Source organism: Stenella coeruleoalba (assembly GCF_951394435.1).
Source record: "Stenella coeruleoalba genome assembly, chromosome: 16".
Classification (NCBI taxonomy): Eukaryota; Metazoa; Chordata; class Mammalia; order Artiodactyla; family Delphinidae; genus Stenella; species Stenella coeruleoalba.
Window position 1 is genome coordinate 30,385,043 of NC_137162.1, and position 13,937 is coordinate 30,398,979.

General features: G+C 37.3%; 1 protein-coding gene across 2 annotated transcripts in view; it reads left to right on the top strand.

Moving 5' to 3' along the window:
- Positions 1-13,937, top strand: part of ARHGAP19 (Rho GTPase activating protein 19) — a 58,081-nt gene that overhangs the window by 24,551 nt on the left and 19,593 nt on the right. For both annotated transcript variants that reach the window (XM_079899904.1, XM_079899905.1), the window contains exons 5-6: positions 2,133-2,359; positions 4,076-4,162. In XM_079899904.1, the coding sequence (XP_079756030.1) occupies positions 2,133-2,359; positions 4,076-4,162 (314 nt within the window). The remainder of the gene's footprint in view (positions 1-2,132; positions 2,360-4,075; positions 4,163-13,937) is intronic.

Below are 13,937 nucleotides of genomic sequence, written 5' to 3' on the forward strand. Positions count from 1 at the left end.
TTTGTAACCCACAGCAGTGCTTCTGTTAATATTGTTTGACTTCATGATATTTCTGGGCTCTCTGAATACTCATAAGCATTGGCTAGTTATGGTTGATTTGGTCAAAATTTTTTTTTGTGGAATAAACTTCTTTGAAGATAAAGTCTGGGTTTTACCTATTTTTGTATTCCTGATGGATCCTAGCATTGTGCTGTGAACATTTTAGTTGCTTAATTTATGTATGCTTTTCACTGGATTGATTGACACACCCAAATCAATTACCCAAATCAGTAGTCACAGTTTTGTATATTTGCCTTAGTTTGAGGCTTTTGCTAAGTATTAATATGCCTCAGTTGAGATCATCTCTACTCTTGGAAATTTGCTTCCTATAAATAATTTTACTTGTTTTCTAAATAGGCAATACATTCACATGAATTAAAATTCAAAAGGTTCAAAGAGTATACGGTGAAAAGCCTCTTTCCCACCCCTGTTCCCAGCACTCAGTTTTTCTTCCGAGAGGGAACCAATGCTATTGATTTCTAATGTATCCTTACAGAGATATTTTAGACACTTACAAACACCTACATATATTCTTTTTCTTTCTTTTTATGTAATGGTAGGGTGTTATACACATGGTTCTGTGGTTTGCTTTTTTCATTTACTGTGTTTTGGAGAATGTTCCATTTTCAGCTCATAAATAGTTTCCTCTTTCTCCTTTGTGCTTGTGTTATTCATTCTTAAATTGCACAGCTGTTATGCTGCAATAGGCTCTAAGTGCACACAGCATCCACATCCATACTATATTTACTTAGTTTTCTACCCTTGAGTCTTTTACTCTTGCTTCTAATTTTAAGAAAATAAATAGAAAATTTTTTTCTTTTGAATAATTTTTACTACTTAAAATAAAAACCGAGTTTTGAATTTCTAAAATCTAATAAGATTAGATTTTTTTTTAGCACTTTCAGGAACAGTTTAGATGATACAAATGAGAAAATATTACTAGAGTGTTACATAACTTTACAGTTATTTTGGGGGAGAAATAAAGTTGTTGGATATTTGAAAAAGATATGGGAAATATTGATAAGTTCTTTTTATAAGGGTTAACATGAAGAATGCTTGTTCTGTTTGCTTTCCTGTTGAGTTTATTTAGTGCAGTATCTGAAACCGCCCCTCCACCACCCCATGATTCACTGTTCTTTGATATCATACTGAGGTGTGGCACAGGTGTATCGTTTGGTACCCCTTGCTGATAACTGGGAGGGATTTTTGTTTTCAATTTCGTATTAACAGGGGACAGTTTCTAGAAATATTATCTGCCTTTCCTACACCTGGAATTATTTTTGAAGTTAAACAGTTTCAACAACATGTTGTTATCATTTTCAGGTCTATATGAATTATACCCAAATGGTTTTCAGTGTCTTTTGAAATTCTGATTATCTAGGGGACTGTTTTTATTGATAACCTGTGTAGCTTGTTAGGGGAGAAACAATGATTCTGACTCCATAAGGAGCTGCCTGGATCATCCTGTTATCAGGGCATAATTCACTCTCATATTTTTTTAGCAGTAAAATATCTTGGTGAGGAAATGTGAAGGGGTGGCATTATTAAAGATATGTGTGGACATGTTTTCATTTCTCTTGAGTATATACCTAGGAATGGGATTGCTAAGTCATATGGTAACTCTATGTTTAACTTTTTGAGGAACTGCCAAACAGTTTTCCAAAGTGATCACACCATTTTACATTCCCACCAGCAGTGTAGGAGAGTTTAATTTTCTCAGCATTCTTGGCAACACTTGTTATAGTCTTTTTGACTATAGCCACACCTCTGGTTATGAAGCAGTATCTCATTTTGGTTTTGATTTACATTTCTCTGATAGCTAATGATACTGAGTATACAAATGCTTACTGGCCACTTGTACGTCTTCTTTGGAGGAATGTTTATTTAAGTCTTTTGCCCATTTTTGATGGGGTTTTTCTCTTTTAATTATTGAGTTGTATTGACATTATTTTGTTATTATATTTTGCTATAATCTCTATTTATGCTTGATTCTTTTTTTTTCTTTCTTTGATTATAATAAATAGTAGGAGCATTGATTTTTTTTCTTGCTTGTATTTTCTCCCTCCTTTGCAATCACCTCTTTTGTCCTCAAGATTTGATGCAGTTTGATGATAAAGGAAACAAGACCAATGTACCAGATAAAGAGCGGCAAATTGAGGCTCTTCAGTTGCTATTCCTCATTCTCCCTCCACCCAATCGTAACTTGCTGAAGTTATTGCTTGATCTCCTGTACCAGACAGCAAAGAAACAAGACAAGAATAAGATGTCTGCCTATAACCTTGCCCTTATGTTTGCGCCCCATGTCTTGTGGCCAAAAAATGTAAGTGTTGAGGGAAAAAGGAAAGACTGCTTGGTTTTCTTGGGCTGGCCCTCGTCCTATGGCTGTACCTTGGTGAGGTTATCAAGGGCCCAAGGTCTAGTCTTCAGCTTTACAAGGCTAGGAACTTCCTTTATTAGTTCATTTAAGAGTTATTAAACCTGAGGGGGCCAATTCCTGTTAATCTTGCTTATAAATTATAAGTCAATCTCTTGACAAACCTGATTAGCAATTTATTAGTGGAAATTCTTAGAGGAAAATATAGCTACTAAATAAACTAGAATACTGATTTTGGCTGGTCAATGTAAATTCCTTCTTAACATGAAAGCCTTCTTGGGAAATCAAATTGATTTCTGAAGATTGAATGGTATAAATTTAGAATAGAGCTGTATGATCTTACAGGATAGTGTCACTGAGCTTTTAGATAAGATGACACAGAGAGCAATCCTGCCTTGTTGTAGCTTTTCTGTATCCTATAGATGTACTCTCCTTAAATAAAGCTGAATATGCTTCTTATTACTGAGACCATGCCCTTCTTAGTGACTTACACGAGAAGTGCATTATCTAAAGGCTTTTGAACTAATTCTTGGCCTGGAAGCACGTAGCTTCATATTCCTGTCCATTCATAAAATAGGTTTTACTGTATGATGGAATTAGAGTCAGGATAACTGGGTTGGAAGCTGCAAACCCCTGTTAACTGTGTCCTTTCCTCTTTCTATGCGTAGGCTCCTCCTCTTTAAGCTGGGCATAATAGCACCTTTTCCACTTACTTGACAGGATTGTTGGGAAGATAATAGAAATAGATGGGATATAGTGACTTATAAAAGATTTTGGGGATTATAGGAAATGAGAAAAGGAAGGTAAAGGAGAGAGGTTGTGTAAGATGTTTTGCCTAACAAGCAACTAGTGAAAAAATAATATAAAGCTCTGGGCCAGGAAGAGCTTCTGCCCAGAGAAAGGTTGATGAAGGGGAGGTGTGTGAGAAGAAAAAGACACACCAACATTTGTCCATGTTAAGGAGATAAAGCCTCGTAGTGAAAGAATTTTAGAACGAGCTCACTGAGACTGAAAAGGAGTAAGTGATCTGTGACTGTAAAGAGAAGCATTGACTGTAAAGAGAAGCCTGTGAAAGAGGTCTTAGTATAAGCAAACATTAAGTAACAAAGATACATGTTGAGGATGCGGGCTTTGGTATAGTAGATATGCTGAAGTGCTTAAAAAAAAGGCAGAGGAAACAAGAGAAGGTAATCAGTGACCATGTGACTGTGTTTTTAAGAAACAGATGTCACCTCTGGTATCAATTAGTAGTGACAGTTCTCTTTCGTCTTTGGAGAAACTGTAGTTTCTCTAGAGAGCAATGTCCTTGGTGATTGTTACAGATTCTATTCTTCTTTCCCCTTTTCCCAGGGTAGATCTTCTTTAGTAACTCTGCATGTATGTCTGATTATCAGGCAGAATTAGGAAATGAAGATTGGTTCTCAAGGATTTCCTGATCACTTCAGGGACACGTGGTTCTTCCTAGATTATATCATCTCTAGTGGAAACCTGCTGAACCAAAAAACCTTTCCAGAATTAAATGTTGTATTAGAGTCAGCTTTCTTGGAGATAGAAACTATCGTATGTTTGAAAGAATTAGCTTACTGATAAGTAAATGGGAGTATCTGCCTTCTACCTCCCAGCTTTTCATCTCCCTTTTTTGGTTTCTTTTGCTCTGAATAGGTCACTGCAAATGACCTTCAAGAGAATATCACAAAGTTAAACAATGGGATGACTTTTATGATTAAACACTCTCAGAAACTTTTTAAGGTAGGTAATGAATGGGATTTGGACAAGGAGGATGGAACACGGTGGGATCCTGAGAGGGCTATTAAGATGACTAGATAAGAAAGGCCCTGACTGGAACTGGAAACCAGATGGGACAGTGGTAAAACTCAGAGGGAACAACTAAGGTGGGGAAGAATATGGAGGTACCTAGAAGCTGAGTAGGGCTCTGCCCCCTGGGCAATTGGCTCCATGCCCGAGTCATCCTTACTTTTTCATGAAAGACAGCAGATGTTGGAAGCAGAGTACTTTTATCCTGTCTGCTTCCAGCCAGTAGAATTTTGACAGCCTCCTTTCATCTTGTATTTATTGTCCTTTTTAATGCAAACATGTCTGTCAACATGATTTTCTCAATAATTTAGTGGGTCTCTGTGGATTTTAGTGGGATTCACTCAGAAGATAAATTTAAAGATAAACCCATCTCTTTCTTGGACTCTTGCTGAGAAGGCTGAGGGACAATACCTTTAAGCTTCCTGGAGGCCCTCTGGTTGGATTGAGAGTATCTGGTAGGCATACCTTTTACTCTTTGAAAGGGCCCTTTGTGTAACTGAATATTCTGACCTTTTAATGTTTCTAAGATTTTTAGCAAAAAGTTGCATAGTCACATCCTTGGCCTTTTCTTTAGAGTATACTTTCCTGATGGTGAATTTCTTAATTTTAGCATCTTTTGCCATCTGGAAAGGCTGAGAATTTTTTTTTTTTTTTTTTTTTGCGGTATGTGGGCCTTTCACTGTTGTGGCCTCTCCCGTTGCAGAGCACAGGCTCCGGACGCGTAGGCTCAGCAGCCATGGCTCACGGGCCTAGCCGCTCCGCGGCATGTGGGATCTTCCCGTACCGGGGCACGAACCCATGTCCCCTGCATCGGCAGGCAGACTCTCAACCACTGCGCCACCAGGGAAGCCCAAGGCTGAGAATTTTTAAGACCACTCAGTTCTGGTTCTTTTTTTGTCTTTCTTCAATTAAAAAAAAGAAAAATGTGGTAAAATACATATGACAACATTTACTATATGTGTACAGGCCAGTGGCATTAATTACATTCATATTATTATGTAAACCATCACCACCATCCATCGCCAGAACTCTTTTCATCTTGCAAAACTGAAACGCTATACCCATTAAACATAACTCCCCATTCATCCCTCCCCCTTGGCCCTGGCAACCACCATTCTACTTTCTGTCTGTACGATTTTGACCACTTTAAGTATGTCATAAAAGTGGAATCAATCAATTTTAGTGATTGGCTTATTTCCTTTAGCATAATGTCTTCAAGGTTCATCTATGTTGTAGCATTTGTCAGGATTTCCTTCCTTTTTAAGGCTGACATTTCATTCACTGTATATACCACATTTTGCTTATCCATTCATCTGTTGAGGACACTTGGGTTCCCTCCACATTTAGTGCTTGTGAATAATGCTTCTCTGAACATGGACATACAATATGTCTTCTAGACTCTGTTTTTAATTCTTTTGGGTATATAGTTGGCTCTCTGTATCTGTGGGTTCCCCATCCACAGATTCAACCAATGGCAGATTAAAAATATTTGGAAAAAAAATTCTAGAAAGTTCCAAAAAGCAAAACTTGAATTTGCTGCACACCAGCAACTATTTATATATCACTTACATTGTATTTATAACTATTTACATAGCATTTGCATTGTATTAGGTATTATAAGTAATCTACATATGATTTAAAGTATACAGGAAGATGTGTATAGGTTATATGCAGATACTGTGCCATTTTATATAAGGGACTTGAGTATCTGTGGATTTTGGTATCCATGGGGAAATCCTGGAACCAGTAACCTTGGATCCTCAGGTATGACTCTATACCCAGAAGTGGAATTGCTGGATCATATGGTAATTCTAACAGAACTGCCATACTGTTTTCCATAGTTGCTATAATGCTTACATTTTACCGTCTCACCAACAAGGCACAAGGGTTCCCATTACTTTGCATCCTCACCAACACTTGTTACTTTGTTTTGGGAATTTTTTTGATTATAGCTGTGTTAATGGTTGTGAGGTGGTAACTCATTGTAGTTTCAATTTGCATTTTCCTAATGATTAGTGATGTGATGTTGAACATCTTTTCATGTGCTTGTTGCTTATCTGCGTATCTTCTTTGGAGAAATGTCTATTCAAGTCCTTTGCCCATTTTTTTTTGGCTGCACCATGCGGCTTGTGGGATCTTAGTTCCCTGACCAGGGATTGAACCCAGGCCACAGCAGTGAAAGCACCAAGTCCTAACCACTGGACCAGCAGGGAATTCCCACCCATGTTTGAATTGGGTTGTTTGCTTTTTTGTTATTGAGTTGCAGGTGTTCTTTATATATTCTAGATATTAATCCCTTATCAGATTTATGATGTGCAAGTATTTCCTCCCATTCTGTGGATTGCCTTTTACTCTGTTGATAGTGTCTTGCTGCACAAAATTTAAAAATTTTTATGAAGTCCCATTTGTCTATTTTTTTCTTTTGTTGCCTGTGCTTTTGGTGTCATATGCAAGAAATCATTGCCAAATCCAATGCTGTGAAGGCTTTGCCCTTTACTTTCTTTTAAGAGTTTTATTGTTTTACATCTTACATTTATCTATTCTGGGTAATTTTTGTATATGGTATTAGGTAGTGGTCCAACTTCATCCTTTTGCATGTGGATATCCAGTTTTACCAACATCATTTGTTGAAAAAACTGTCCTTTCCCCATTGAATAGTCGTGCCACTCTTGTTGAAAATTCGTATATTTGAGGGTTTATCTCTGGACTCTATTCTATTCAGTTGGTCTATATGTTTATCTTTATGCCAGTACCATACTGTTTTGATTACTGTAGCTTTGTAATAAGTTTTGAAATAAGGAAATGTGAGTCTTCTAGCATTGTTCTTTTTCAAGATTGTTTTAGCTATTGGGGGTCCCTTGAGATTTCATATGAATTTTAGGATGGATTTTTCTATTTCCTTTTTTTTTAATATATAAATTTATTTATATATTTATTTATTTTTGGCTGCGTTGGGTCTTTGTTGCTGTGCGTGGGCTTTCTCTAGTTGCAGCAAGCGGGGGCTACTCTTGGTTGCAGTGCATGGGCTTCTCATTGCGGTGGCTTCTCTTGTTGCGGAGCACAGGCTCTAGGTGCTTGGGCTTCAGTAGTTGTGACGTGTGGGCTCCATAGTTGTGGCTTGCGGGCTCTAGAGCACAGGCTCAGTAGTTTTGGTGCATGGTCTTAGTTGCTCCACAGCATGTGGGATCTTCCAGGACCAGGGCTCAAACCTGTGTCCCCTGCATTGGCAGGCGGATTCTTAACTATTGTGCCACCAGGGATGTCCCGATTTTTCTATTTCTACAAAAACTGTCGTTGGGATTTTGATAGGGATTGCAGTAGATTATTTTGGGTAGTATTGACATTTTAACAGTGTTAAGTCTTCCAATCCATGAACAGGGGATGTCTTTCCATTTATTTATGTTGACTTTAATTTTTTTCGTTAATGTTTTGTAGTTTTCATTGTACAAATCTTTCATCTCCTTGGTTAAGTTAATTCCTAAGTATTTTATTCTTTTTGATGCTATTGTAAATGTAATTGTTTTCTTAATTTCCTTTTTGGATTGTTCATTGTTAGTGTATAGAAATACAACTGATTTTTGTGTGTTGACTTTGTATCCTGCTACTTTGCTGAATTTGTTTATCAGTTCTAACAATTTTTCTTTGAAATCTTTAGAGTTTTCTATATATAAGATCATATCATCCATGAACAGAGATAATGTTACTCCTTTCCAATTTGGCTCACTTTTATTTCTTTTTCTTGCCTAGTTGCTCTGGCTAGTTTTGGTTCCTTTTTGTTTAACATAGTTTTTCCTTCAATTTGTCTCTCTTCTTACTTTATAGTAGCTTGATTCTGCAAGGCCAACAGGAGAGTCTCTCTAGTATGTTCTAACAAGATTCAGATGAAGATATATTTTATATATATCTTATATATAATACATATTTTATATATGTAATGCATTATAAATGTTTATATCATAATTTAATCACAGTTATGCCATCCCATCACTTTAGCATATTATATAACCTGATCATCACAGGAGCAACATTCAGTCACCAATATTCTGTTGGTTAGAAACAAGTCACAAGTCCATTCACACTCAGGAAGAGGGAATTATGCAGAATGTGAACATGGAGGCCACCGCAGGATTTACCCACTACAGGATGGCAAGTGATCCAAAGTCCAGAGTTTAGAAATGACAGATCAGAATCTTTGATTTAGTAGGCTGTAAAACAAAGGGTCAGGGCTTAGGTGCCAAAGTCAAAGATTATGGTCAATTAGAAGTCAAGATCTAGGTAAGTGAATTAGAGCAGTAGACATAGGACAACAGGAGAAAGAATGGTTTTTAATGATGAACAAAGATCTTTCAAGCCAGTTCTTTATATACTTCTCATTTAGGGGAAGAGCTAGTTCCAAAGCATGGATTTATAGGAATAAGTTGAGAGGAGTTGTGTGTACGGAGAGTGCAATTAACTGACAGTAGTTGTGAATCAAGATGGGGAATTTCTAGGTGCAGTTCCTAATAGAACTCTCCTTCTGTTGCGTTCTCTTGTTACCACTGATATGAGATTAACTTTTCATAGCCCACCACTCACAAGTTGAAAGAGAGGTGGGTTCTCAGAGATCTCATTGAATCTCATGGTTTCTAACTTTTCCACCTTCTGATCTCTTTACCTGTAGAGCCCATTCTCTCTTGCTCATTGTCCAGTACAATTCAAATATGCAATGAAGTTGTACTTCACTGTGAAGGATTTTTTTAAAGTGACTTAAAACAACACAAATTTGTTATCTTACAGTTCGGTAGGTCAGAAGTCTGACATGAGTCTCACTGGGCTAAAATTAAGGTGTTGGCAGGGATGCAATCCTTTCTGGATGTTCTAGGGGAAAATCCGTTTACTTGCCTTTTCCAACTTCTAGAGGTTGATCTAGAAGTTGGATCATAGTCCTTGGATCATAGTCCCCTTGGATCCTAGTCCCCTACCTCCATCTTCAAGGCTAGCAATGTTGTGTCTTTCTGATCCTTCTTCCATAGTGATGTTTCCTTCTAACCACAGCTGGGAAAGGTTCTCTGCTTGTAAGGACCCATGTGATTATAGTGGACCTGCCTGGATAGCCTAGGATACTATCCCCATTGCAAGGTCTTTAACTTAATCACACCAGCAAAGTCCCTTTTACTATGTCAGATAACATATCACTGTGGAGGATCTTGAGAATACAGATTGTACAAACCTTAGAGATAAAACATGAGTACAGTCTCCTAGATGTAATTTGGCTTGGTACAAGTTCTAATTATTAGATTCTTTCAGACATTCTCTATTTTTACTCTTCCTTTCTCTTCCATAGATCCCTCTTTTAGCTCCTCAATCCTTGGGGTTTTGATTCTTATTTGCTATTTACCTTTGTTTCCAGGCTAGTGTGAGCACTCTTTGAGCCTCTGTTTATCTCTAAAGGAGACAAAGAATGTCTTTTTTTTTTTTTTTTTTGAGATTTATTTTAGTCTCAGGACTTTTCTCTTTGGATTTGAGTCAGAACCATTGTCCTTGTGGGCATCTGCTTCACCACTTTGGCTGAGTAGGTTCTTCCCTGAGCTGTTCCTGGATGAAAAATGGTTGATTGTTCTGTGTGCTCTATACTTATTCTCAGGTCCTACTTTACCCCAGATTTGTTCTTCTTGTGCTTTGTTGTCTTCCTTTTTATTTTAATAAATTAAAAAAAAATTATTCATTTATTTACTTAGGCTGCGCCGGGTCTTAGTTACGGCACTCAGGATCTTCGTTGCCGCGTGTGGGATCTTTTAGTTGCGGCATGCGGGCTTCTTAGTTGTGGTGTGTGGGCTTCTTAGTTGTAGCATGCGGACTCTTAGTTGCGGCATGCATGCAGGATCTAGTTCCCTGACCAGGGATCCAACCTGGGCCCCCTGCATTGGGAGCGTGGAGTCTTACCCACTGGACCACCAGGGAAGTCCCTTTGTTGTCTTTTTCTTGTTCTCAGGTTTCCTTGGGTGGACGGTTTACCTCCTAATCCTCAGATTCTATGTTGCCTCATTCTGTGTTCTTTGAATTTTTTTTCTCTAAAATTATTCCTAACTATTTATAGTTCTATCCTCTACTGTTATCAGTCCATCTGACCTAGTCTGGTTTTCTCTCTTTTCAATAGGAGTCACCACATCTTTTCCTAGGGAATTATGACGTATATATAGTTGAGGCCAATTCCCATTTTATCTGGGAAGTCCTATGAACTGTAAAATACCTTGGACCCTCAGATTTTCATTTAAACCTGTCTGCTTCTGGCTCCCTTTCTGAGTATCCCTTCAGCTCATAGTATCTTTTTGGGGCAGAGGTTTTTTTTTTTTTTTTTTTAAATGAAGTTATAGAATAGGTGATGTGGGCTGTCATATTCTTGTTTGGAGGAAATTTCCTTTGGCTCTGCTTTATAATTTACCAAGGTAAAAATTAAACTATAGATAGCATAATGTCTTTGTCATGAGACTCTTTTTTGAAAACTTCTTTGTGAAGTTTTTCAAATATAGAGAAAAGTTGAAAGAGTGAAACAGATAACTCTCAGATTCAACAAATGTCACCATTTGCCATATTTGCTTTATCTCTCTCTCTCTCTCTATATATATATATTTTTTTTAAATTAATTAATTAATTGATTGATTGATTTTTGGCTGCGTTGGGTCTTTGTTGCTACGTGCAGGCTTTCTTTAGCTGCGGCGAGCGGGGACTGCTTCTCATTGCTGTGCGTGGGCTCCTCATTGCAGTGGCTTCTCTTGTTGCAGAACATGGGCTCCAGGCACGTGGGCTCAGTAGTTGCTGCTCACAGGCTCTAGAGTGTAGGCTCAGTAGTTGTGGCGCACAGGCTTAGTTGCTCTATGGCATGTGGGATCCTCCCGGGCCAGGGCTCAAACACGTGCCCCTGTGTCAGCAGGCGGATTCTTAACCACTGCACCACCAGGGAAGTCCTCTATATATTCATGCTTTTTTTTTTTTTTTTTTTTTTGCCTGAACCACTGATATCATGATATTTTGTCCTTTAATACTTAAGCATGCATCTCCTAAGAATACGAATATTCTCCTAATAGTCACAGTATTGTTATCACATCTAAGAAGATTTACAAGAATTTCATATCAGCTAATATTCAGTTCATATTTAAGTTCCCCAGTTGTCCTAAAAATGTATTTCATACCTGCTTTTTTAAAAAACGTAAACTTGGACTTCCCTGGTGGCGCAGTGGTTAAGAATCCACCCGCCAATGCAGGGGACACGGGTTTGAGCCCTGGTCCAGTAAGATCCCACACGCTGCAGAGTAACTAAGCCCGTGCGCCACAACTACTGAGTCTGCATTCTAGAGCCTGCGAGCCATAACTACTGAGCCTGTGTGCCACAATTACTGAAGCCCGCACGCCTAGAGCCCGTGCTCCGCAACAAGAGAAGCCATAGCATTGAGAAGCCCACTCACTGCAACAAAAAGTAGCTGCCACTCGCCGCAACTAGAGAAAGCCCACACGCCGCAACTAGAGAAAGCCTGTGCACAGCAACAAAGACCCAATGCAGCCAAAATAAATAAATAAATTTATTTAAAAATATATAAAAAACATAAACTTGACATATATACACTACCAAATGTAAAATAGATAGCTAGTGGGAAGCAGCCGCATAGCCCAGGGAGATCAGCTCGGTGCCTTGTGACTACCTAGAGGGGTGGGATAGGGAGGGTGGGAGGGAGATGCAAGAGGGAGGAGATATGGGGATATATGGGTACATATAGCTGATTTACTTTGTTGTACAACAGAAACTAACACACCATTGTGAAGCAATTATGTTCCAATAAAGATGTAAAAAACCAAAACAAAACATAAACTGATCAAGGCTTATGTGTTGCTTTCGATTGTTATATCACTTTTAATCTGGAATAATTACTACCCTTTATCTTCATGTCATTGATTTGTTGAAGCATTCAGGCCTATTGTAGAATATTCCACATTTTAAATTTGTCTTACTGTTTTTTCAAGGTTATTTAACCTGTTCCTTCATCCCTTTCTATGTAGTTCCTATAAACCACAAGTTAGGTTTAGAGGCTTGATTAGATTCAGGTTAAGCATTTTTGGCAAAGATTCATAGGTGATGTTTGTATACATCATATTGCATCACATTAGGAGGCACAGAATGTAGATTGTCTTACTCTCAGTAATGCTAATTTTGCTACTTGTCACATCTCTCAATTATAAAGGTACATTTTCCCCTTTGCAAGTAGTAAGTAACCTGCAGGGCAATTAACTAATATAATGGTTTAGCATCCACTGATAATCCTGCTGGACAGTATAACTATATTGTGTATCACAAAACAGTGATTTTCTAATTATATTATTAATCTTTATTAGCTGACTTTCTTCTTTGGAGAAGAGCTTTCCTTCTCTCTCTTGGTCTCTTTTATTATGAGTCTCTGTAGACCCATGGATTTTTAGTTATTCAAAGTGTTAGTCAATTTCAGTTGTTAATTTTGATTTTCAAATTGTACCAAATTTGGCCTGTGATAGCCCTTGTAAGCTGCTTCCTGCTGTGTCTTTTTGACAGGACTCCATTAGTCTTTGAGTGTTTCCATCCTGGCATAAATGTCCCCACCTTACTTTATACTTGCTCTGCCCTGGGCCTGGAATCAATTATTTTCTTCAGGGAGCCCTAATTTCTTCCACTGACACTGGGTATACGTACTGATTGTTTCTTGGGTGTCATTGCTTCTAGGCTCTTTGAGGGCAAGGAATAGAATTAAAATTTTTTTAAAAAGAAATCATTAGTTCATATTAGTATTTCCAATTCAGATTTTTTTTTAAATTTTTTAAATAATATTGTTATTCATTTATTTTAAGCTCAAAATAATTACATACCATTTGTGAAGAGAAAGTACATGTGCTTAGGCTAGTAGCAATGACTATGTTTCTCTCATCTATATTTGACACTAGGCTGAGTGGAAAGAGATAAGGGATAGCTTAAGAGACTTGACAGCAGGACTCTGATTTTCAAGACATTAACAGGATTTGTTGACATAGTTTTGAAGGTTTTTTAAAAAAATATATTGGTCAGATCTATTCAGAAGTTCCAGGCTGTGAATTAGGTATGTACTGGCTATTCCACTGAATTTTAGGTATTTACATGGATTTTGTTGATGGAGACAGTAGTTTTAGATACATCTTCAATCTTTATAAGGCTTTCTTTTTTTCCCTCTATTTGAGACATCCTAAAAACTAATTTCATATCTTCCTCAAAGTAAAATAGAGGATTAAAATAGTTGTTCAGAGGATTTTTTTTTACATGTTTATTGGAGTATAATTTAACACTACAGAGCTTTTTCTTGACTTCTTTTACTTTATATTTGTATAAATGTAAATTTTTACATTGTAAATTCCAGATTTTTTTTTTTTTTAAATTCCAGATTTTAATGGCATTTATATATGTTAGTTGCTTTATCCTACAATATAATAAATTAATTTCAAAATAATAGAACTATTACTACTAACAATAAACTTCTGTAAATCTGTTGATGGAAGTTTAGGATTTCCTTACAGTTCCTTTTCCCTTGAATATATCTCACTAAGGTTGTATAGACAGAATACAGTTTTCAAAAGTTAGGTGAAATAATTCCTTTCTCTGTGCTTATGTTATCATTTAAAAAAACATATTTATTTACTTATTTGGCTGTGCCAGATCTTAGTTATGACATGCGGGATC